The sequence below is a fragment of the Hypanus sabinus genome, chromosome 12 (genome assembly GCF_030144855.1).
Source record: "Hypanus sabinus isolate sHypSab1 chromosome 12, sHypSab1.hap1, whole genome shotgun sequence".
NCBI classification, from domain to species: domain Eukaryota; kingdom Metazoa; phylum Chordata; class Chondrichthyes; order Myliobatiformes; family Dasyatidae; genus Hypanus; species Hypanus sabinus.
The window spans coordinates 60,221,250-60,244,649 of NC_082717.1; the positions used below are offsets into that span (position 1 = coordinate 60,221,250).

General features: G+C 38.7%; 1 protein-coding gene across 1 annotated transcript in view; it reads right to left on the bottom strand.

The window, feature by feature from the left end:
* Positions 1-528: 528 nt before the first annotated feature.
* The window catches only part of si:ch211-130h14.4 (uncharacterized), a 181,094-nt gene continuing 158,222 nt past the window's right edge, over positions 529-23,400 (bottom strand). Inside the window, exons 9-13 of the mRNA XM_059986043.1 lie at positions 16,248-16,357; positions 12,563-12,620; positions 6,170-6,333; positions 2,679-2,778; positions 529-1,053 (exon numbers count right to left, since the gene is read on the bottom strand). Of these exons, the coding sequence (XP_059842026.1) occupies positions 985-1,053; positions 2,679-2,778; positions 6,170-6,333; positions 12,563-12,620; positions 16,248-16,357 (501 nt within the window). The 3' untranslated portion in view covers positions 529-984. The remainder of the gene's footprint in view (positions 1,054-2,678; positions 2,779-6,169; positions 6,334-12,562; positions 12,621-16,247; positions 16,358-23,400) is intronic.

Sequence of the window (23,400 nt, forward strand, 5' to 3'; positions counted from 1 at the left end):
CAATTCCATCAACTCACTGTAAATTTATTTATCTCTGATTTGGAAAAACTTGAAATATCCCAGTTGTATGATATTCCCTTCTTTCTTAACTTAAACAGATTCAGTAGCTGGCTTGCTAAGGAAATCCTCATTCTAGCATACAACCATCTGCTATTATTAGTACCACCATCACCACTGTTTCCTTCCTATCTTTTCAGTCCAAGTTATATCCTAGACTATTAAGTGGCCAATCATATCCCTTTTTCTTTCACCAAGTTTAATTCATTGCATTATATCATAATCACACATTGTACTTGTACCTCCACCTCAATCTAATTCTGACTTCCAAACTTGTATCAATATTTTGGGTTGGGAGTAAGTGCATTAACATTAAACAACAGTCAGCAGTGCTAATTAATGACACAGTATTGCAATTCATTTATTTCTTTTATAGATTTGAATGATGGATGGTCAACTTTTTTCGGTGTACAGAAATCAATACAGAACTAACTGAAGTCTTGAAGTTACAACTTTTGGATGTAGGTAATATAGTATGTAGAGCTTTGAGACATTATGGTTAAGATTTATGTAGTTTGGAAAGCTTCAATTTCAGATTATTAAAACAATGGTTTTTGCAGATGATTAAGTGTCAATTTTGATTACAACTATGATACAGAAACAGATTGCTATAGTTGGTATTACAGTAACCTCTTGTGCTATGAGGCAAGCTTTGGAATTGAGGTATAAAGCAGAATTGATGAGATTTAAGAGTTGGATCATCCAGCAAAATTATTTTTGACTCATAATTGATCAGTTACTATTATTACAACATTAAGCTGTTTGAATTTAAATCAATGGTTTAAGACACTGCTAAAGTGTGATCTCAAAGTAAACAAAGCACAACTTGAAATATCTGGTTGAAAATTTGTTTTCCTTAAGTATTCCAGCTCGTTGCTAGTCATTAATTACCAATTCTATAGTCACATTCCGTATGAAGGGTCTGTTTTAACTGCCTAGAATCTCTTGTTTCTGGGTTACGTAATTTGTCCAAAGATTGCTGAGATGTTTCACTTCCTGGGGGGAGAAAAATTGTGTATTAAACACATGTATAAATTGTACTTCATATTTTTGTATTTTTTTCTCTCTTTTGGGGTCTTGCTTCATGGTCAGTAAGCAATGTTTAAAGATCAAGCAAGCTATGGTGTGAACTTTCAGGAAGAGGAAGAGTATCGATACACAATGCAGTCCCGATGAAGCGTCTCTGCCTGAAATGTTGTCTGTTCAGTCTCCTCCATAGTTGCTGCCTGACTTGCTGAGATCCTCCAGTACTTGCTCAAGATTTCCAGCACCTACAGAATCTATTGTTTATCAATGCATACATTTCTGATGTTGCTTACACTGCAAGATTGTAATCCTAAGGTAGTCCTGAGTTAACTGACTTTACAATACTCTTTGCAGTTGAAAATAAACTGGAGAGGAACATGCGGATTGAGCAGCAACTGTGGGATGAAGGACATTCAGACATTTGTTTCCAAAACATCAGCAATTCCATTGTTTTCCCCTCCCTCCCCCCCCCCCCCCCCCACCCACCACACCACTCACAACACATCCTACTGTGTTCCTAAGAGCATAAGAAATGAGAGCAGGAGCTGGTTGTCTCCACCCTGCTGTCTTTGTTTTTAAACTAGAATATACTTTTTATGAGCACCATGCAAAATTTCTTTGAAAGTCTTGCACTGTTCCTCAACTGTCCCACTATGTAGACTGTTTCCAGTCTATGCTAGTCTGCTCCTCCCTCATCCCATTGTAGCCTCCCTTGTTTAGGTATAAATACGCTGGTTTTAGGTTGAACTATTGCCTGCTCCATATGTATGAGAAATTAAATCATACTGTGCTCACTCTTGCCAAGAGGATCTATAATTACAACAAAATGGTTAATTATCTGTCTCATTGCACAGGACCAGATCCAAGATCAATTTTCTTTGTGGTTAGTTAATGTGCTGTTCAAGAGTCCTCCTCAAGACTGCCTTGATCATTTTGATTTGTCCAATCTATGTGCAAGTTAAACTGGCATTCAATTCTTATATGCGTCAAATATTTCTTGGTTTATTGCCAGTGACACTAATGTTGTTCTATCATGTATGGACAACTCACACCAGTGCTGATGTTTTTCCTTTACTATTCCTATTGCCATCTAGGTGCATTCAACATTTTGTTCCTCCAGTAGTTTCCTTCTCCTCTCTGCTCCACCAGAATTCAGCATTTTCATCTCTCAAGTTTCCATAATCTGGAGTTACTTAACAGATGTAAAGCTCGGATTTACAGTCAATGAGCACTGTCAGCTATTTAAAATTCACTTGAGAATAACTCTCCTGGCAGGCGGTTCCTAGATCCACTGGAAATTTGAAGGTGAACAAATGCATCCTTAATGTTTTGAAATACTGTGCTTGCAATCTATCTACTGATGATGTTATGTTGTAGATCACAGCTTATGACGGAGCTGTCAGGGTTTACTTTTGGTCCTTTAGATAAATTGTGTGTAGTAATGTTTTCTTTTGAAATCTGGCATCAAGCTATTAGAGAATATGAATAAACTTTTAAAGTGAAGTACTGTATAGAAGAGGAATTTATTAAAACTCCAATGCACAACTTCCCTCTTAAACTACAGTACCCTCCTACCCCTGCTAAAATTCACTTACCACAATGTTGCTTTTTGGGAGAATGTCTTCAATAGTTAAAGGCACATAATAATTCGCAGCATTGTGGTTATGGTCTTGTTTAAGATGTTGCTTTATAAATCTGTGGATTAAAGTCGTCAAACAGAATAATAATTTGACAAGAATGTTAAACTTGCTGAAGTCTGGTTCAGTAGTTCGATAACTACGAGACTAGTTTCCAAAAATTGTGTACGAAACATGGGTGCAGATACCAACAATGTTTTGATTTAAGTATACTCCTACTTATTTGATTGAATTATATCTACAAACTGAACCAATAGATGAGGAATTACAAGAACTACAGTGCCTATAAAAAGTATTCACACCCACCCCACAGAAGTTTTTGTTTTATTGTTTTATTACATTAAATCACAGTGGAGTTAATTTGGCTTTTTTTTACACTGATCAATATGTGTCAAGGTGAAAACAGACTGCTATAAAATTATCTAAATTAATTACAAAATTAATTACAAAAAAATTAAAACAAAATGATTAATTGCATAAGTATTCACCAAATTATCAGTAGTGCAGCCAGTTGGTTTTTAGAAGTCACATAGTTAAATGTGCAGTCAAGGTGTTTCAATTGATTGCAGTAAAAATACACATGTATCTAGAAGATCCAACTGCTAGTGAGTTAGTATCCTGGCAAAAAGATACACCAAGACTGCAATAATTTTGCTAAGCAACTATGCAAAAAGGTCATTGAAAAGCACGAATGGAGATGGATACAGAAAGATTTCTAAGTCACTGAATAGCCCTTGGAGCATAGATAAGTCCATCAAGAAATGGAAAGAATATGGTACAGCTGTAAATCCGCTTAGAGCAGGCTGTCCTCAAAAACTGAGTGACCGTGCATGAAGGGGACTAGTGAGGGAGGCCATCGAGAGACCTATGACAACTCTGGATGAGTTGCAAGCTTCAGTGGCTGAGATAGGAGAGACTGTGCATACAACAACCATTACTCGGGTGCTTCACCTTTGTGGGAGAGTGACAAAGAGAAAGCCACTGATGGAAGAAGACCCAACATGAAATCTTGACTAGAGTTTGGCTGAAGGCACATGGGAGACTCTGAAGTCAGCTGGACGAATGTTCTGTGGTCTGATGAAACCAAAATTGTGCTTTTAGGCCATCAGGCTAAACACTTTTAGGCATAAGCCAAACACAGCATATCATCAAAAATACACCATCCCTACAGTGAGGCATGGTGGTGGGTGCATCGTGCTGTGGTGATACTTCACTCCAGCATAGCCTGAAAGGCTTGTGAAGGTAGAGAATAAAATGATTGCAGCAAAATAGGATATCCTAGAGGTAAACCTGATACAATCTGCAAGAGAACTATGACTTGGGAGATTTGTTTTCCAATAAGACAATGACCCCAATTATAAAGCCAAAGCTACACAGGAATGGTTTAAAAAATAAAGTTAATGTCCTGGAGTGGTGAAGTCAGAGACCATACCTCAATCCATTTGAGAATTTGTGGCTGGACTTGAAAAGGGCTGTTCACTTACGATCCCCATGCAATCTGACAGAGCTTGAACTGTTTTGTAAAGAAGGATGGGGTAAAATTGCAGTGACCAGATGTGTGAAACTGACAGAGACTCTAGGCTGAAATTGCTGCCAAAGGTGCAACTACTAAATACTGACCTGAAGGGAATGAATACTTATGCAATCAATTGTTTTGCATTTTATATCTAATTAATTTAGATCACTTTGTTGAGATCTGTCATCATTTTGACACATAATAATCTTTTTGCGTTGGGATCAGTGTAAAAATAACAAATACTTCAGAGAGTGAGTGAGTGCGCGCGTGCCAGCCATCACTATTTAGAAAGTATTTTATTTTTACAGGGGCTAAATACAAATCCTGCAAATGTACATTTTGTATACTGCAGTCACATAAAATCCATTTGTTGCAGTGTTGCCCAATAATTCTACATTACCATCTACTGCTTTCACTTGAAAAATTAGAAATGTAGCTCACTATCCTCTTGAGTTGTTAATAAATGCATATTACCATAGAGTTATGCAGTATGGACATAGGCCATTTGGCTCTACTGGTTTTGCTGAGCAAGATGCCCCAGCCTGACGGCATTTGGCCTATAACCTTCTAAATCTTTCCAATCTTTGAATGTCTGCCTTTTAATAATAATTATACCTGCTTCAACCACTTTGTCGAGCAGCATATTACTCTTTTCCCTCTTACCTTTGAAGTTGTGCCCTGTACTTTTTGATTTTCTCCAACCTTGTGGAAAAAGACCGTGTATTCACCCTGTCTATGCCCATCATGATTTTATACACCTCTCAATACCTGGTAACATTTTTGTAAATCTTTTCTGCACTCTTTCCAGTTTAATAATATCATTCCTGTATCTGAACACAGTACTCCAACTGCAGCCTTGGCAGCATCATGTACCACCACACTATGTCCTCCCAAATTTAAACTCAGTGCCATGACCAATGACAGCCAGTGTACCAAAAGCTGCTTCACCACCCTGTGTCTCCACTTTCAGTGAACTCTGTACTTGTACTCCACAGGCCCCGCTGTTCACTATAAAAGTCCTAACTGCATTTGACTTTCTAAGATGCACTTATCCAATTTCCACCTGCCATTCCTTAACCCATTTACTCAACTTCTCACAATCCCCTGTCATTTTTGATAACCTTCATCGTTCAGTGATTGGAAGAAATGTGCCAATAAACTCTTATTAGTAAAGATAGAATCCAAGCTCAGACTGCATGGTAGCTGTCTGTAAGGATTCAAAGTACAGTTTTTAATCGAAGTACGTATGCAGTATACAGCTCTGAGATTCATCTTTCCCACAATCACAAAATAAAGATGAATCGTGGAACCTGTTCAAAGAAAAAACATTAACCACCCTCTCTCCCAATGTGCAAAAAACCCCCCACAAATAATGTAAATGGAAAAAAAAAGAGTGAAAACACACAATATCAAACAAAATCAAATGGCATTTTTCAGTTCAACTCAGTGTAAGTTATCAGCAGGTCACCTCAATTCAAAAATTGTGCAAAAATAGCAACAAGAAAAAAGGAGTGTCTAGAAACTAGAACACACCATAAACGTGATTTTACAAACTGTACCGATTAAACCAACCCCCCGACAACATATAGGGAGAGAGAGCACTTGAATGCAAAGACCTTCCCTCAGGAGCAGCATGGTGAGTTTGTAAGTTCACCCCATGACCGCATGGTTTCCTGCGGGCTCTCCAGTTTCCTCCTACAGTCTAAAGAGGTACCGGCTGGTGGGCTAATTGGTCATTGTCAATTGTTCCAATGATTAAGTTCAGGTTAACTTGGGGGTTGCTGGATGGCTTGGCTCGAAGGGCCTATTCTGCGTTGTATCTCAATAAAAAAATAAAATAAATTCAGATATAGTTTCTGTTCTCAAATTTTCCATTCTCTGATCCAAATCAGTGCTGAGCTGTGACATAAAAGCTGCAAGTTGGTTCACTTACCCAGCATTTATTTCTTCAGAAGCTTCCTCCTGATGGTGAGATTCAAAACTCCTTGGAATTACCTCCACACCAGTTTGAGAATCACGCTGAGATGGAAACCAGTCATGTCTTGTCTTTTGGCTCTGGATTTTCTTTGCCATTGTATCATCATTTTCACAAAACACCTGGAATAAAGTTATGTTATCTGTTCTGAGTTATGGAATATGCTGTTCACAGCAGTGTTGAGCTTCTTTCATGGTTCCCAGCACAGTGATGCTGAAAGGTTCATTGTTTAATTAGTGCATCACACAGGCCTGGGATTTATTTCAGTATTTTTCTTAGGATGCACATCCCAGCTTTGAGGAGAACCATTTTAGTTTCATGGTAATAATCATGGGAAATCCAAATTTGCCCTCCAATTTCTGGGAGTTTATATTTTTGGGATTTTGATGACAATTGATAAAATTTCAAGGTGTTCAGGTGACACCAAGTTGCAGGATGTCGGGTTGGATGTTGATACGGATAACGTAAAGAATGTCTAGCACTTTATAATGAAAATAAACCTGGAAACTGCATTTGTAAATGGAAATTGCATTTGAATATTGCCAAGTGTATGATGATGTTTTGTAGATACGGGAATAAGTGAATCACCTAGTCAGATGGATCTAGAGGTACAAATTTTACAAATCATTAAAAGAATCTTAACAATGTCATTAAAAATGCAAATAAAACATTGCTAAAGACCAAATACATGGTAATGAAATTGGTTTGTGGAGCATTTTGCAGGTGGAGAGAGCAGTGGGGAGGCAGGAGGAATTTCAAAGTATATTTATTATCAAAGTATGCATACGTTATTCAACCTTGAGATTCGCCTCTTTACAGGCAGCCACAAAGCAAAGAAATCCAAAAGAACCCTTTAAAAATATTGGGGGGGGGGGTTGGGAGTTGGAAATAGTGCAATTCCAGAGCTTGCTGCTCAGGCAAATAAAGATTAAACCAATCAATGATTACTTTTGAGGTCTGCTGGAGATGCAGTCTCTTAATTCCATATAACTCAAGGCTTGGGGCTGTAAGAGACTATGCAAAACCATGGAGGTATTAGGCAGAGAGTGGGAGATGGAATGGGTGAGAACTGTAAAATTGTTATTTAGTCAGGAGACAGTGAGTCTGCAAGCACAATAGTAAAAGGTGAACTGGAATTAACACGCGTTTATGGAGCTTAAACAAGGGAGCTCAACCAGTAGTACAATAAAACTGCTTAAGAAATTACCTTGATCTGCTCCAATTTGCCAACTGGCACAACAGGTCCACAGCAGATGTAATTTCATTGGCTCTTCACTCAACCCCTCAACATTTGGGCAGCAAAGATGCATACTTCAGGATGCTCATAATCAACTATAGCTCAGCTTTCAATACTATCATCCCCTCAAAACCAATCTATAAAGACCTTGGCCTCAATAACTCCTTGTGCAATTGAATCCTTGATTACCCTACTCGCAGACCTCAGTCGGTTTGGATTATCAACTTCTCCACGATCTTCATCAGCTCAAGGCTGTCTGCTTCGCCTCCTGCTTAACTCCTTTTATACAGTGTGGCTAATCACAGTTCCAATGCCATATTTAAGTTTGCTAATGACACCGCTGTCATAGGCTGAAGTGAATTTTATCTGAGCTTAAAGTCTTCAGTTCCAATGGTAGAATTTGAATGCAAAGCCCATTATTTTCAGTTCAAGGTTCTGTCTTATTAACCCATGGTGCTTTTGACCCTCTCATCACTTAACAAATTTTAACTCTATTTGCTTCTGTCAATAAAGAGACCCTGTAAACTAGGGGTTCCCAAACTGAGGTCTACAGCCCCCTTACTTAATGGTATTGATCCATGGCATAAAAAAGGGTGTAAACCTTTGTATTTCTAGTAATCAACTGGACTTTGCAGACTGGTCTCAGTTTCCTTTACTAGGAATTTTGTAGCAAAATAGGTGGGGAAGTAGAGGAAAATATTTCAAAGAGTCAAAGTTTTAAGTTTGCCATATTTAATTTGATTTCCAGAAAACTGGAAGTCTTTGAGCCAGTTCCCATCAGCAGATCAGAAGTGGAGAGGGTCAGCAGCTATTATTCTTCAGTGCTGTCATTTCAGAGGCTCTGTTCTGGGCCCAGCGGGTAAGTGTCATTACAAAGAAAGCATAGCAACCCCCTTAGAAATTTGCAAAGATTTGGCATGACAAATAAAACTTTGACAACCTTCTATAGATGTGTAGTGGAAAGTATATAGACTGGCTGCATCATAGTCTAGTACAGAAACACCAATACCCTTGAACAGAAAATTCTACAAATAGTAGTGGATACGGCCAAGCCCATCATGGGTAAAGCCCTCCCCACCATTGAGCACACCTACATGGAGTATTGTCACAGGAAACCAACATTCATCATCAGGGTCTTCCACCACCCAGGAAATGCTCTCTTTCTCACTACTGCCATCGGCAAGAGAGTACAAGAACCACAGGACTCAAAACACCAGTTTCAAGAACAGTTATTACCCTTCAACCAGCAGGGTCTTGAATCAGAGGGGTTTGCCCCATCACTGAACTGTTCCCACAACCTCTGGACTCACTTCCAAGAACTCTTCATCTCATGTTCTTGATATTTGTTGCTTATTTATTTATTATTTTCTTTCTTTTTGTATTTGCATGATTTTTGTCTCTTGCACACTGGATGTCTGCCCTGTTGGTGTGGCCTTTCATTATGGTTATTGAATTTATCTCAGGGTTGTATATGCTGACAATATATATACTTTGATAACAAATTTACTTTGAACCTGGAAGTGTTAAGTCTACAGGTTACAAAGACAAACATGTTAGCTGAAACGGGGTAGAATTGGATATTGTTTCAGATATGTTCGAAATGCATATATGAACATAAATCTAAAATTGTGATTAGATATAAACTATGACTAACTTGTTTCTGATTTCTAAATTACGAGCACAGTGTTGCAGCCCTGGGGTATCACTATGGTTATCTGAGGCCCAACCATCCTGAGCACTTCATTAATGAGCTTCCTTTTATCATTTGGGCCAGAGGTGGTTAAGTTCTCTGATGATTAGGCAACATTCAATTCCATGTGCAATTGTTCAGCAACAGGTGCAAGTCTGTGCTTGCATGCAGCAAGACCTGGGCAATACCGAGGAATGGGTTCAGATATGGCAGTTAACATTCACACCATAAAACTGCCAGTCAATGACATTCACTCACTGAAAACTCTACCATATTGAAAAGGAATGCTTTGTCACAATATGATTACATGAGTGGCCTCGTCCATTTAACAGCTGGAAAGACTTCTAGCTTGCTAAGTCATGCTTCTAACTTTGCAAGAATGCAAAAGCTGTTAAAAAAATACAATGCTTCTAAATTTTCCTGACACATTTAAAAACTTTTAAACTTCAAGAAAATCATAAGCAACTCTTAAAAACCAAGATAAAAACAAATTAACAGATGTAAATATTTTAAAACTTTAATTCATTAACACCTATAAATTTGCTGACAATATAACCATTGTTGGCAGAATTTCAGGTGGTGATGAGAGGGTCTACAGGAGTGAGATATGCCAACTAGAGGAATGGTGCCGCAGCAACAACGTGGAGAGAGTCAGCAGCTTCAAATTCCTGGGTGTCAAGATCTCCGAGGATCTAATCTGGTCCCAACATATCGATGCAGTTATAAAAGTGGCAAGATAGTGGCTATACTTTATTAGGAGTTTGAAGAGCTTTGGCATGTCAACAAATACACTCAAAAACTTCAATTCTTGTACCATGGAGAGCATTCTGACAGGCTGCATCACTGTCTGGTATAGAGGGACTACTGCACAGGACCAAAAGAAGCTGCAGAAGGTTGTAAATCTAGTCAGCTCCACTAGCCTACAAAGTACCCAGGACAGATTTGGGAACAGTGTCTCAGAAAGGCAGCGTTCATTATTAAGGACCTCCAGCACCCAGGGCATGCCCTTTTCTCACTGTTACCATCAGGTAGGAGGTACAGAAACCTGAAGGCACAGCTTCTTCCCCTCTGCCATCCGATTCCTAAATGGATGTTGAAGCTCTGGACATTACCTCACTTTTTATACAGTATTTCTGTTTTTGCACATTTAAAAAAAGTCTATTCAATATATGTAATTGATTTACTTGTTACTTATTATTATTTTTCTCTCTGCTAGATTATGTATCGCAATGAACTGCTGCTGTTAAGTTAACAAATTTCACGTCACATGCTAGTGATAATAAACCTGATTCTGATTCTGAACTGAGAAATACTCTAGTGGAATAAAGTGTACTTTAACACAAGAAGTGTTTCTAAAAGTCCTATGAAAGACCAAATATAACCTGCCCATGGCACTACATTGTGGGCTAAGGGCTGTTCTCTCCTATGTTCTAAGGCTCTTGCAACCATTTCCTTCTATTCAAATTAAAGGGTAAAGACTAGACGACTGTAACTATCATGCATTTTTCCAGTTCCCATTCATTTGAAGAGTCCAACTGCCCAGCATTAAACACCGAGGACAAACACGTGAGTTTCCTGTGTATAGGGTGGTAGTAGATAAGGCAGATGTACTGAGGTCGTTTCCACATGTGGGTATGTACTTCAAGCCAAAAATACAAGAAAGGTGCCAATAAATCCAATAAAATTTCAAAGATATAAGTTTCAAGAGAATGAGGGATTTGCTACCAAGTACAGTGATTGAAGCTGAAGCTAATTGTTCAGATGTGTTAAGGGGTAGTCTGATACCTCAAAAACAAGGGAATCAAAAAAATTTTGATTACCTGAAGAAAGAAATGCCCTGTGAGTATGGACCAGTTAGCCCAAATCGGTTTACTATAATATATACTTCAATATTTTTGTCATGATTTTACTTATATTTTCAGTTTTGCTTCAAAAAAAAACTGGTGAGATCTTTACTCAAGATTATTAAGTGTTTGATCTGAGTAATTTTCAGAATCAGATTTTATGTCACTGGCAAATGTGAAATTTGTTATTTTGTGACACCTCTACCACCTCCCTGATGGTAGAGGAAAAAGGCATGTTCTGGGTAATGGAAGTTCTTAATGATGGCTCTTTTTGAGGGATTGCCTTTTGAAGATGACGTCAATGCTGGGGAGGCTAGTGTCCATGGAGGAATCGTATGAGTTTACAACTTTCTGCAGCTTTTTCTGATCCTGTGCAGTGGCCCCTCCAGACAGTGACATATGGAGAAATTTGCAAGAGTCTTTGATGATATTCCAAGTCTCCTTAAATTCCTAATAAAATATAGTCATTATAGGCATTATTCTTTGTAATTCCATCAATATGTTGGGCCCAGGATAGATCTTCAGAGACATTAACACCCAGGAACTTAAAAATGCCCACCCTTTCCCTGATCCCATGATGCCATGATGAGGACTGGTGTGTGTTCCCTCGGCTTCCCCTTCCTGATGTCTACAATCAATTCTTTGGTCTTACTGACATTGAGTGCAAGATTGTTGTTGTGGCACCACTCAACCAGCTGGTCTATTTTGCTCCTGTATGCGTCCTTGTCACCATCTGAAATTCTGTCAACAAAAGTTGTGCCGTCGGCAAATTTATAAATGGCATTTGAGCTGTGTCTAGCCACACAGTTGTGGGTGTAGAGGAAGTAGAACAATAAGCCAAGCATTCTTCCTTGAGGTGTACCAGTGTTGATTGTCAGCGAGGAGATGTTATTTCCGACTGCACTGACTGTGGTCTCCCAGAGAGCAAGTGAAGGATCCAGTTGCAGAGGAAGTACAGAGACCCAGATTCTGGAGCTTGTTGACTAGAACTGAGTGTATGAATGTGTCAGATGCTGAGCTGTAATCAATAACAGCAGCCTGACATAGGTATTGCTATTGTCCAGGTGACACAAGTCCGAGTGGAGAGCCAGTGAGATTGCATCCACTGCAGACCTATTGTGATGATAGGCAGATTTCAGCAGGCCCAGGACCTTGCTTAGCCAGTAGTTTATTCGGGCCAAGACCAAACTCTCAAAGGACTTCATCACACCAAGTACTTCATCTTGAAATGAGAGAAAGTAAAATTTGCTTTTGTTTTATTAGGTCATTATTGTGCTTGACATTACACAGAATAAGTTATTGGAAGTTGCAAAGAAAATGTAATGTTGCAATGATGAGATAATGGTCAATCATCTGCATTAGTATGGGTATCTGTGTTATTTGTGTGACACTCGTGGTCATGTAATTAACATAGATAGAAGAATTAATCACTGATAAAGATGTTCACAGCTCCATTTCAATTGCCATGGCAGAGACAGCCATTACAAATGGTTTCATGCAAAAGAAATACGTATATCCAGGTGTTATGGGTGTGCATGTAATCAGGCAAACATTATAACGTGAGAGCTTTGATTACTTACAAAATCTTGAACACTAGGCTCTTTGAACTCTGCAAACTGGCCACTCCTCTTCAGCAGTCTGCTCAATATAGCACCAAACAGAGAAAAGCAAATATAAAGTTGAGGTGGTCATCACTTACTGAACAGAAATCATAATCAGTTAACTAAGAATTTATGTTGCTCTTTTATCCAATGAAAAATGAGGGACAGTTCTTTAGTTTACTTTATCTAACATTTATTATCAGTTGTGTCACCAATAAATGCTTTTAGGCATTTATTGCGCATACTACACATGGCAAAGAAAATGCAAACAATCTAGTAGACATCAGCTTAACCATTTGCTTTTTAAGTGCATCACATCTTAGATTAAAACATTTCAAAATTTGCAAATATAAATGTTTGACTTGATATACTTTGCATTGAAATGAATCAAAAGTTAAATGTACAGATGCAAAAGACATGAATTCATATTTACTTTGGAAAAATGAATTTATATTACATTCTCAATGCGAAGACACTTCAAAGAATGTGATTGAGCTACAGCAAAACAAGGAAAAAGTCATGATGCTGGGCTGGATGGTGAACAGTGGGTCTGAATGGAACAGCTGGTGTTTAGCTATGTTACTGAACCAGGTACTGGACTTCCGCACACACGCTGTGAAATACCAAAGCCCAGGACTTACTGGGAGAGTAGGAGGGTTGAACCTACTGGCTTGTCCTGTAGCTGTAGTTGACACGGATTTTAGTGTAGGTTTAGAGACCATATGGAATTTTATACAAATTAAAAAGGCACAGATTTGGGAAGCAAGTACTACTTAAAAGAATATTTTGGTTTCATATTTTATATTATTTCTAGGAGTTTAAGGTTTTTGGATAACTTTAATTTTAAAACAATCATTTAATTATGAGCGTCACATTCATTCTAGTTTTGACAAAGTTCTGGCTCAGCTTTGTCTTGTATCAATGATTGAAGAGTGTTTCAAGTTTCAGAGACTCCATAGTGGCCTGTGGCCATATGCCCACTGGACCATGTTGCTGGACATCAGAGTTCAGGTGGCCGGTAAGGTAGCCCTTCTCACATCTGGTCCTCTACATCTGGTAAATGCTGGCATGGGTTGAAATATCACTGGAGTGAGTTATCCTTCTCATCATTGTAGTGCAGGAAATACAGAACTACACTATTTTAAGAATATTTAAAATAACAAACGTATTTAAGTATTAGAGACATTGAGAACAAGGGAAAACTAAGTAGATACTTGCATTGAAAATCAAATTCTGTGATATATTAGAATTAGATTTAAGATCACTGGCGTATGTTGTGATACTTGTTAACTTTACATATGCAGTACAATAAATATGATAAATAAATATAGAAAAAATTGAGTTACATTAAGTATATATATGTCAATTAAATTGTTAAGTTAAAATAAGTGCAAAAAAAACAGAAATAAGAAAGTAGTGAGGTAGTGTTCATGGTTCAATGTCCATTTAGGAATTGGATGGCAGAGGGGAAGAAGCTGTTCCTGAATTACTGAGTACGTCTCTTCAGGCTTCTGTATCTCCTTCCTGATTATATTAGCACAATTTCAGAAATGTTTTATTTAAGTGGCAGCAAAACCTTAAATCACATGCTAACTCAATTCTTCTAAAGATACTGATATCTTTAATTTCCATGATATGTAATGCGGGGACCATCACCAAGTTATTTATAAGTCAAAATATTTTCTCTGAACCATGTTTATCAATAGTCTATGGAGGACAGTACTGCTGACCCCAATTCCATTTTCACCTAGGTTTAAGCACATATTTGCTTAAATCAATGGTTTGTATCTAAATGCATATTCCAAACCCTTTCCAAGTAAAGATGAACTAATTCTACATGGGCTGTGAATTTAATCCCTGGCCAGTAATTTGCAATGAGCATTGCTAACCTCAAGACCACAAGACCCTAACAATCTCTGTGGTGTGGATTTCTTCCATTTGCAATTGCAGCTACTTTGCAGCCTCAGTTCAACCAGATCCCAAGAATGATGTCAACAAATGATGGTCTTGTTAAATGCAATTAAGTATTCTCAGTAGGCAAACCAGGAATTTAAGTTTTATAAATAAAGTAATTTATGGCAGAAATCATTAAAGTATGAGCTAAAACAGCATTATCTTTCTAGATGTACTATTTTAACATCCTTTAGATTTAAACATATTTATAGGAGTTGTCTACAAACTACACATGTGAAATTAGCTTTATTTTTGAAAGTGCCAGAAAAGTTGCAGAGTAGGAATGAAAATCAATCCTAGTGATAGGTCTTTGACCTAAAACACAGCTGCTATTGTAGTGCAGCAGCTAGCATGGTGTTTATTACAGATCAGGGCATTGGAGTTCGGAGTTCAATCCCATCATCCTGTATGGTATTTGTCTATCCTCCCCATGGAATTGCTAGGTTTTCTCCGGGTGCCCTGTTTTCCTCCCACATTCAAAGACATATGGTTAGTAAGTTAATTGGTCTTGAAAATTGTCCCATGATTAGGTTAGGGTTAAGTCAGGGATTGCTGGGTGGTGCGGCTTGAAAGGCCACAAGGGCCTATTCCATACTGTATCACTCTTAACATTTCTCCCACTGCAGGTGCTGACTAACCTGCCGAGCATCTCCAATAGTCAATGGTATTTTTCTTTAAATGGTAAACATCATCCAGTACAACATCAACACCTCATATCAAGTAAAAAAGCATAATATTTTCAGGCTATTTTACATTGACAATTTTTGTAGAAACCTCGCTTTCTCATCGCATCACTGATTGTTGAAGATTGTGCAGGTAAAGACTGCAAAACTGTCGCCCTTGTGGAAGAGCAATGTATGAGGGGCAGCACCAAGATTTCCGCTTTCAACCTCACAACCCAAAAGCTATAGACATTTTCACAGTATAATGACCACAGAGACAGAGGCCTTCCAAATCATCGCAATCCCAAAGTGCAAACTAATCCCTCTTTCTTTGAGCCGAGGGGTTAGTTGACACATTATCAGTAGTAAATTGTACTTAAGAAAATTTCGATTAAAATCTCAAAAACAATGGGCATCACTTCTCTCCTGCGATCTGGGTATATAAACATGTGAAACTCATGACAGAATTAAAGGAGCTGAAGTGAATAAATTTGCATCAAAAATGTGATGGTGAGCTTGATTCACTTGAAAAAAAGCCTACATTTACATTTCAGTCAGAAGAACAAACTTTCTTCTGTATTGTCATTTCCATGTCCATTTTAGCTGATAAAAGGGAATGGGAAAATGACCTTGGCTCTAATTGTTACAACCAAGAACGCATTTCTCTTTTAAAGCTAAACAACCAGCTTGGCCCAATTCAAATGCTAATAAAGAGTGAACTGAATTGGCTGTTTCTCTCACAGACAGGGAAATTTATTTTCCTGGGACCCATTTAGCCACGTGGATTAAAGAATTTCCAGTCAAGTAGCATCATTGATGATTTATGAGCATGAACCAAATCAATTTCTGTTTAAGAATCCATTGCACAGGGGGACAGGATGACATGCTAGCTAGTTCATGGAGACCAGTAAATTGATTTGCCTTTAAAATGAAAATAGGGGCTTGAAACTTATTTATAATCATAGAACACAATGACATCAGGTCAAATATCTTTCCATTTATTCTATTTGCTTTCAGGATAAACTTAGGATATAAATCAATGGACTCACCGTCCAGCTAAGGCCATGTTAGCAATGGAGCGATTGTACATTTGGTAGAGCTTGTCAAGTTGCACTTCTCCACGACAGAGTGTCTCCTGCATTTGTTTAAGGTTTTTGATCTAATAGGCACAATTAACATGCAAAAAGTAAATAAGTATTCACCTTGTGTCAATATTAAATATATCCATTAAACAAGTAAATGTCGTTCAATCCCAGTGTGGTTTGAATCACTTTGGTACACCATAATGAGCCAGGCCTATCCTCATATTGAACCCACACATGCTTTCTTTCAGTGGTCATTGGATAGAGACTAAGATAGGGAACTCAGGCTGACTTCTAGACCTGCGCACTAAGGCTATTTTTAGCAGCTCACTGCCCCCACTGTTTAAGGCAGAACAACTCTACAAAAGATTGAGATGAAACTCCAAGTCTCTTATTACTCTAAGAAACCTTATTGTGTTTAAAGTGAAACTAAAATGTCCCCACCTCCGTAAATTTTCAGACTATGATGGTGGTGACCGGTGGTGTTATACATGGCAACAAATGTTTTAAGAAAGTGTATAAAATCATGTGGAAAGTCTTTTCATCCCCCTGCAATCTCAATAAAAGCACCAAAAATACTGCTTTTCTAGAGTTCCCCATTATATAATATTGCTGCAAGATTTCTAAACCACTGTTGTGAAACAGTGGTTTAGAATAATAGCATTCATGGCACTCCTCGTTACAGGTAAAACCCAACAGTTCAGAACATTGAATGCCGAACAGCATGGAACACGAATCAGCTATTCAGCCTGTCATGTCAGTGCTGACCATTTTGCCAATTTAAACTATTCCCATAAACCTGCATGTTGTCCATCTCTTTCCATTCCCTGTTTGTTCATATGCCTTTCAAAATATTGTTCCCCCCACTTCCCCTGGCTGCTCATTCCAGTCAACGACCACACTCTGTGTAAAAATCTTGCCTTATAAACCTCCTTTGAAATTTCCTCTTCTCATTTTAAACATTTGCCCTCTAACATTTAAGATTTTCACCCTGGGTAAAAACCCCTGATTATCTACTCTATTTATGCCTCTTATACTTTAAGTGAAGATTATTGTCATTTAACTATATACGTGTATACCGCCAAACAAAACGTTTCTCCAGACCAACGTGTAAAGCACAGTAGTTCACATTACACACCAATAAAATAGTAAAGAATTAAATCTACAAATTAATTACACATAAATAAAGTAAAATGCTTAAATTAAATATTGTAGGGTACAGAAAAGGGAGTTCAGAAGCCTTATGGCTTGAGGGAAGAAGCTGTTTCCCATCCTGACCTTTCTTGTCTTTATGTAATGGAGTCTCCTGCCTGATGGTGGAACGTATAAGAATGGGGAAGAAATGTAATCCAAGTGATGTTGACTGTGGAATGATGGTTGATGCCCAGCAGGGTGGTTTGAGTATCTCAGAAATTGCTGATCTGGCAGGGTTCTCAAACTGGGATCCATGGACCTCTTGCTCAATGTATTGGTCCATGGAATAATAAAAAAAGTTGGAAATTCCTGCTCTAGAGTTTACAGGGAATTGTGCAAAAAACAATGAACATCCAGTGAGTGGCAGTTCTCTGGGTGCCTTATTAATGAGAGGTTAGACAAGAATGGTCAGACTTGTTCAAGCTAACAAGAAGCTGACAGTAACTCAACTAGCTGTACATTACAACAGTGGTGTGTAGAAGTACTTCTCTGAATGCACAACATTTTGAACCTTGAAGTGGATGGGCTACAGCAGTAGAAGACCTCAAACATACCCAAATGGCCACTTTATTAGGTACAGAAGATACCCAATAAGTGGCCACAGAGTGTAGGTAGCTGGACGACCATGAACTCATCTCATATGAGATGTGCTGTAGGTAGAAGTGCCAATAGAACAAGTGGACATGTACAGCTCAGACACAAGAGTCAAGCCAAGAATTTATAAAATATATGCTAACTTCACTCAGCTTCACACTACTCTCACCTCTTCAAACTACCCCCGCCTCTGAATTGTTATGCTACTTCAGAATCAAGCTTATTATTACTGACATGTGTTGTGAAATTTGTTGTTTTGTGGCAACAGAGCAGTGCAATACATACAAAAGTTACAATTTTAAAAATATATAGCACATTCTGTTAATTGGGAACATTTGGGACATGTACATTTTGGCCCAATTAAGAGCCTGTCCCAATTAGCTGAAATTTCATTCTAATTTCATGCTAAATTTGAAAAAAGGCAAACTACTGTTTAACTGAATAACAAAGTACATAAGTAAATGAAATACAGAACAAATTAGAACACTACCAGTATTACTACAGCACTATAATACTGTGCATCAATTCCTATTAGATATCGATGGAGGACGAGATCCAGTTTATGCTACCAAGTTCCTCTGATTGACTGTAAAGGTACAAAATCAACACAGGCACCAAGTGCAGATCATGGACTGCCTTCAATGCTTTTCTTCATGAAGTAGTATCAAAATCACAGCTTTTAATTGGGCATCTGTCAGCCCAGATGAATAACATAACACAAGCATACGCTACTGACGCTATTTAAATAACTGTTAGCTCTAAGCACGGCATAATGTCTTATGGCTTCACAAGTGACTGACATTAGTTAGAAATTGTTGCATCCTCCAATCATTTTCCTTGTAATATTCAATTCTTTCAAATTTTTCGTAGTTCCTAACTTGCTGAAATAGTGAAATAATTTCATTTTCACTCCTGGCGGTTTCTTGTCTGAATGTTTGAAACTGCAGTGAGCAAAACAGTTCTGAATTTTCTTACTGCTTATTTTTCACTATCAGTGACAGCAAAATACTGCTTTTTTGAACACAAACACATGCAACTGATGCTATTTTAAAATTCTTTGCTCCAAGCATTGTGTAATGTCGAACAGCCATAAAAGTACATGTGACTGATGCAAGTTAAAAATAGTTCGGCTACTGTCTCCTGTCCCAATTCAGCAGTGTAGTAATTGAAATAAAAGGAGGAATTCCCACCTATTTTCTTGATTAGCTTTTTTTCTTTAAGAGTTGTCCCAAATAAGGGAATGCCCCCTATTAACTGATGGCCCAAATAACTGGAATTCATCGTAAATCTACAGTGCCTATAAAATGTATTCATATCCTTTGGAAGTTTTCATGTTAAATTGTTTTACAACATTGAATCACAGTGGATTTAATTTGGCCTTTTTTGACACTGAACAACAGAAAAAGAGTAGTTTGTGTCAAAGTGAAAACGTCTTTACAAAGTGCTCTAAATTAATTACAAATATAAAACACAAAACGATTGTACAAGTATTCACCGCCTCTTTGATATGACACAGCCAAATCATCACTGTGCAGCTGATTAGTTTTAGAAGTCACATTATTAGTTAAATGGAGATCACTAGTGTCAGTCAAGGTGATTCAATTGATTGTAGTAAAAATACACCTATATCTAGAACGTCCAACTGCTGGCGAGTCAGTATCCTGGTAAAAACTACAGCACGAAGACAAAAGAACACTCCAATCAACTCCATGAAAAGATTATTGAAAACCTCAAGCCAAGAGATGGATCAAGAAAGTTTCCAAGTCATTGAATATCCCTTGGAGTACAGATAAGTCAATCAAGAAATGGAGAGAATATGGCACAGCTGTAAATCTACCAAGAGCAGGCCATCCTCAAAAACTGAGTGACTGTGCAAGAAAGGCATTAGTGAGGGACACCACCAAGAGACCTATGTCAGTTTTAAAGGAGTTACAAGCTTCATTAGCTGAGATGGGAGAGACTGCACATACAATTGTTGCCCAGGTGCTTAACAAGTCACAGCTTTATGGGAGAGTGGCAAAGAGAAAGCCACTGTTGAAAAAACTCACATGAATTCTCAGCTAGAGTTTGCCAGAAGGCATGTGGGAGACCTTGAGGTCAGTAGGAAGAAGGATCTATGGTCTGATTAAACCAAAATTGAGCTTTTGGACTAACTGTGCATATCATCAAAAACACGCTATCCATACCATGAGCATGGTTGTAAGTGTATGTATTGTGTTGTGGAAATGCTTCGCTGCAGCAGGCCCTGGAAGGACTGTGAAGGTGGAGGGTAAAACGAATGCAGCAAAATTTAGGGAAATCCTGGAGGAAAACCTGATGCAGTCTGCAAGAGAACTGCAATTTAGGAGATTTATTTTTCAGTAAGACAATGATCCCAAACATAAAGCCAAAGCTACATAGAAATGTCTTAAAAACAACAAAGCTAATGTTCTGGAGTGGCCAAGTCAGAGTCCAAACCTTAATCCGATTGAGAATTTATAGCTGGCCTTGAAAAGGACTGTAAACTCATGATCTATCCTTGCAATCTGACAGATCTTGAACAGTCTTGTGAAAAAGACCAGGGGGAACATGCAGTGTCCAGATGTGCAAAGCTGATAGAGACCTATCCACACAGTCTCAAGGCTGTAGTTGCTGCCAAAGGTGCTTCTACTAAATACTGACGTGAAGGGGTTTTGTAATTATGCAAATATTTTGTTTTTAATAATTGTAACAAATTTAGACCAAATTGAAGAAATTTGCTTTCACTTTGACAAGTCTTTTCTGTTGATCCTTGTCAAAAAAGCCAAATTAAATCCACGGTGATTCAATGTTGTAAAACAATAAAACAAGTAAAACATTACTTCTGGGCAAATACTTTATAGGCAAAAAGAGAGCTAAATAGTGAGGTAATGTTCATGGACTGTTCAGGTGGGGAGCCTTGTGCCCCTGATGAAGCTGGCTGAGTTTATAACCCTCTGCAGCTTTTTTTGACCTTGTGCATTGGATCCTCCATATAAGGCAGTGATGCAAGCGGTCAGAATGCTGTCCACAGAACATCTGCAGAAATTTGCTAACCTTTGGTGACAAGCTATATTTTGCGGAAGAGTACTGGAAGAATAGAGAATAAATTTCGGTTAATTTCCAGACAGATAAATCTAAAGCTGAGATGGAGAGAGTTCCTGAGGAGTGGCAAAGGAAGAAAGAGAGGCGGATGTATTTATGAATGAAGCTTGGGTCCTGACTCGAGTCAATTGTCATTTAACCATATATATGTATATAGCATATATAGAAACTAGACGACGCTTCCCTGAAACTGGATGTAACGCACAGTAGTACATGTAACAGACAATAACTTAAAAGCAAGGATAAAATCTATAGATGAATCACACATAAATAACAAACTAAAGTACACTAATATTAAATATTGTAAGGTACAGAACAGATTAACCAATGACATGTTGAATACAATGCAACAGGGAGTTCAGAAGCCTGGTAGCCTAGGAGAAGAAACTGCTTACCATCTTGACCATTCTTGTTTATATTCATCGTAGTCTCCTGCCTGACAGCGGAAAGTCAAAGAGGATGCTGGACAGATTGAGGGGGGGGGGGTGGAAATTCTTAATACTAAGGGCCCTGTTTATGCAGCATTCCTAATAAATGTCCCCAGTGGATGGTAGGGAGACCCCTATGATCTTCTCAGCTGTTCTCATAGTCCTTTGTAGGGACAATGCTTGACTGTTCCGATACCAGATGGAGATGCAACTTGTCAGGACACTCAGTGCTGCTCCTGTAAAACATAGTTAAGATGGGAGGGAAGAGCCTTGCTTGCCTCAGACCTCTTAGGAAGTGGGGGATTTCCTTTGTCTTCTTCACATTCAAGTTTAGGTTGTTCTTCTCACACCAATTCACCAGCTGCTTCACTTCCTGTCTGTAATCAAGAATGGATCATTCTTGACAAGGCCAACCGCTGTTGTGTCATCTGCAAATTTGATGACCCGGTTTGAGCTGGATCCTGCGACACAGTCATGCATCAGCAGTGTGAACAGCATTAGCTGAGCACATGTGCTCAGCGCAACGAGACTGGAGGCATTGCTGCCCACACGGACTGGCTGTGGCCTTACTGTTAAGAAGTCCAGTATCCGATTGCAGAGGGAGGTGTTGAGACCCAGCAAGGACAGTTTCCCTGCCAGTTTCTGGGGTATGATGGGGTTGAATGCTAAACTGAAGTCCATGAACAGCAGCCTGGCATTTGAGACCCCCTTTTCCAGGTGGGATAGGACAGTGTGGATGGCACAGGCTATTGCATCGTTAGTGGTTCGATTTGAGCGATAAGGGAACTGGAAAGGGTCCAATGTAGCTGGGAGAAAGGCTTTAATGTGCTCCGTGACTAGCTGATGGCATGGTAACCATGTTGGAGCAAAGGGAATCATGGATATGTGAGATCCATAGAGAATCTGTGGATGAGGGAAATAAGCATCCACGTGAAGAAGTAAAGATTTATCCACCTAGACAGGGAGCTAGTCACAGACCTGGTATAAATTGGGAAGAAGGCTGAATTTTGGAGGACTTTGAATTCATGGAGGATGTTAAGTGTCAAGTTGACCTGGTAAATGTTGAAATAGTTGTGTCAGGAGGCAACAGTGGGATGAACAAGGGCTGAGGAATGGCAGGTACAAAGACTCTGGAAATACATTTCTTTAATGCTGGATTAGATATTGCATTAAAAATTCAACTCAGTCGAATATTATAGGATAGTGAACTCAGCCAGTGAAAAGGGAGAGGAAAAGGTGTAAGTGGTTGAATTTTATAGTTTATTAATTCATCTCACAGGCAAGGTGGAGGTTCTGGACAAGACTGGAATCAATGATAGATGCTTGACAGCTGTAGCAGGATTTGAATGATGTAACCTCCTACAAAGTTAAATCAAGTGAAATGGGGGACAACACAGCTTCACTTGCAGATGAGCTCAATGCCTTCAATGCTCACTTTAACCACCAGAACATGGAAGAACCATCACAGACCCCCACATCTCCTGATGATCTGTTGGTCTTAGTATTTGAAAATGACGTATGGGCTGCCTTCAGGAGGGTGAATCCAAGGAAAGTATCTGGTCCGGATGGAGTATCTGGCCGAATACTGAAGACCTGTGCCAACCAATTGGCTGGTGTGTTCATAGATATCTTCAACCTCTTGCTTTGGCAGTGTGTGGTACCCGCCTGCTTCAAGCAGTCTTCAATTACACTGGTGCCCAAGAAGAGCCTGGTAATCTGCCTCAATGACTAACATCCAGTGGCACTTACATCCACAGTGATGAAGTGCTTTGAGAGGCTGGTGATGAAATACATCATCTCCT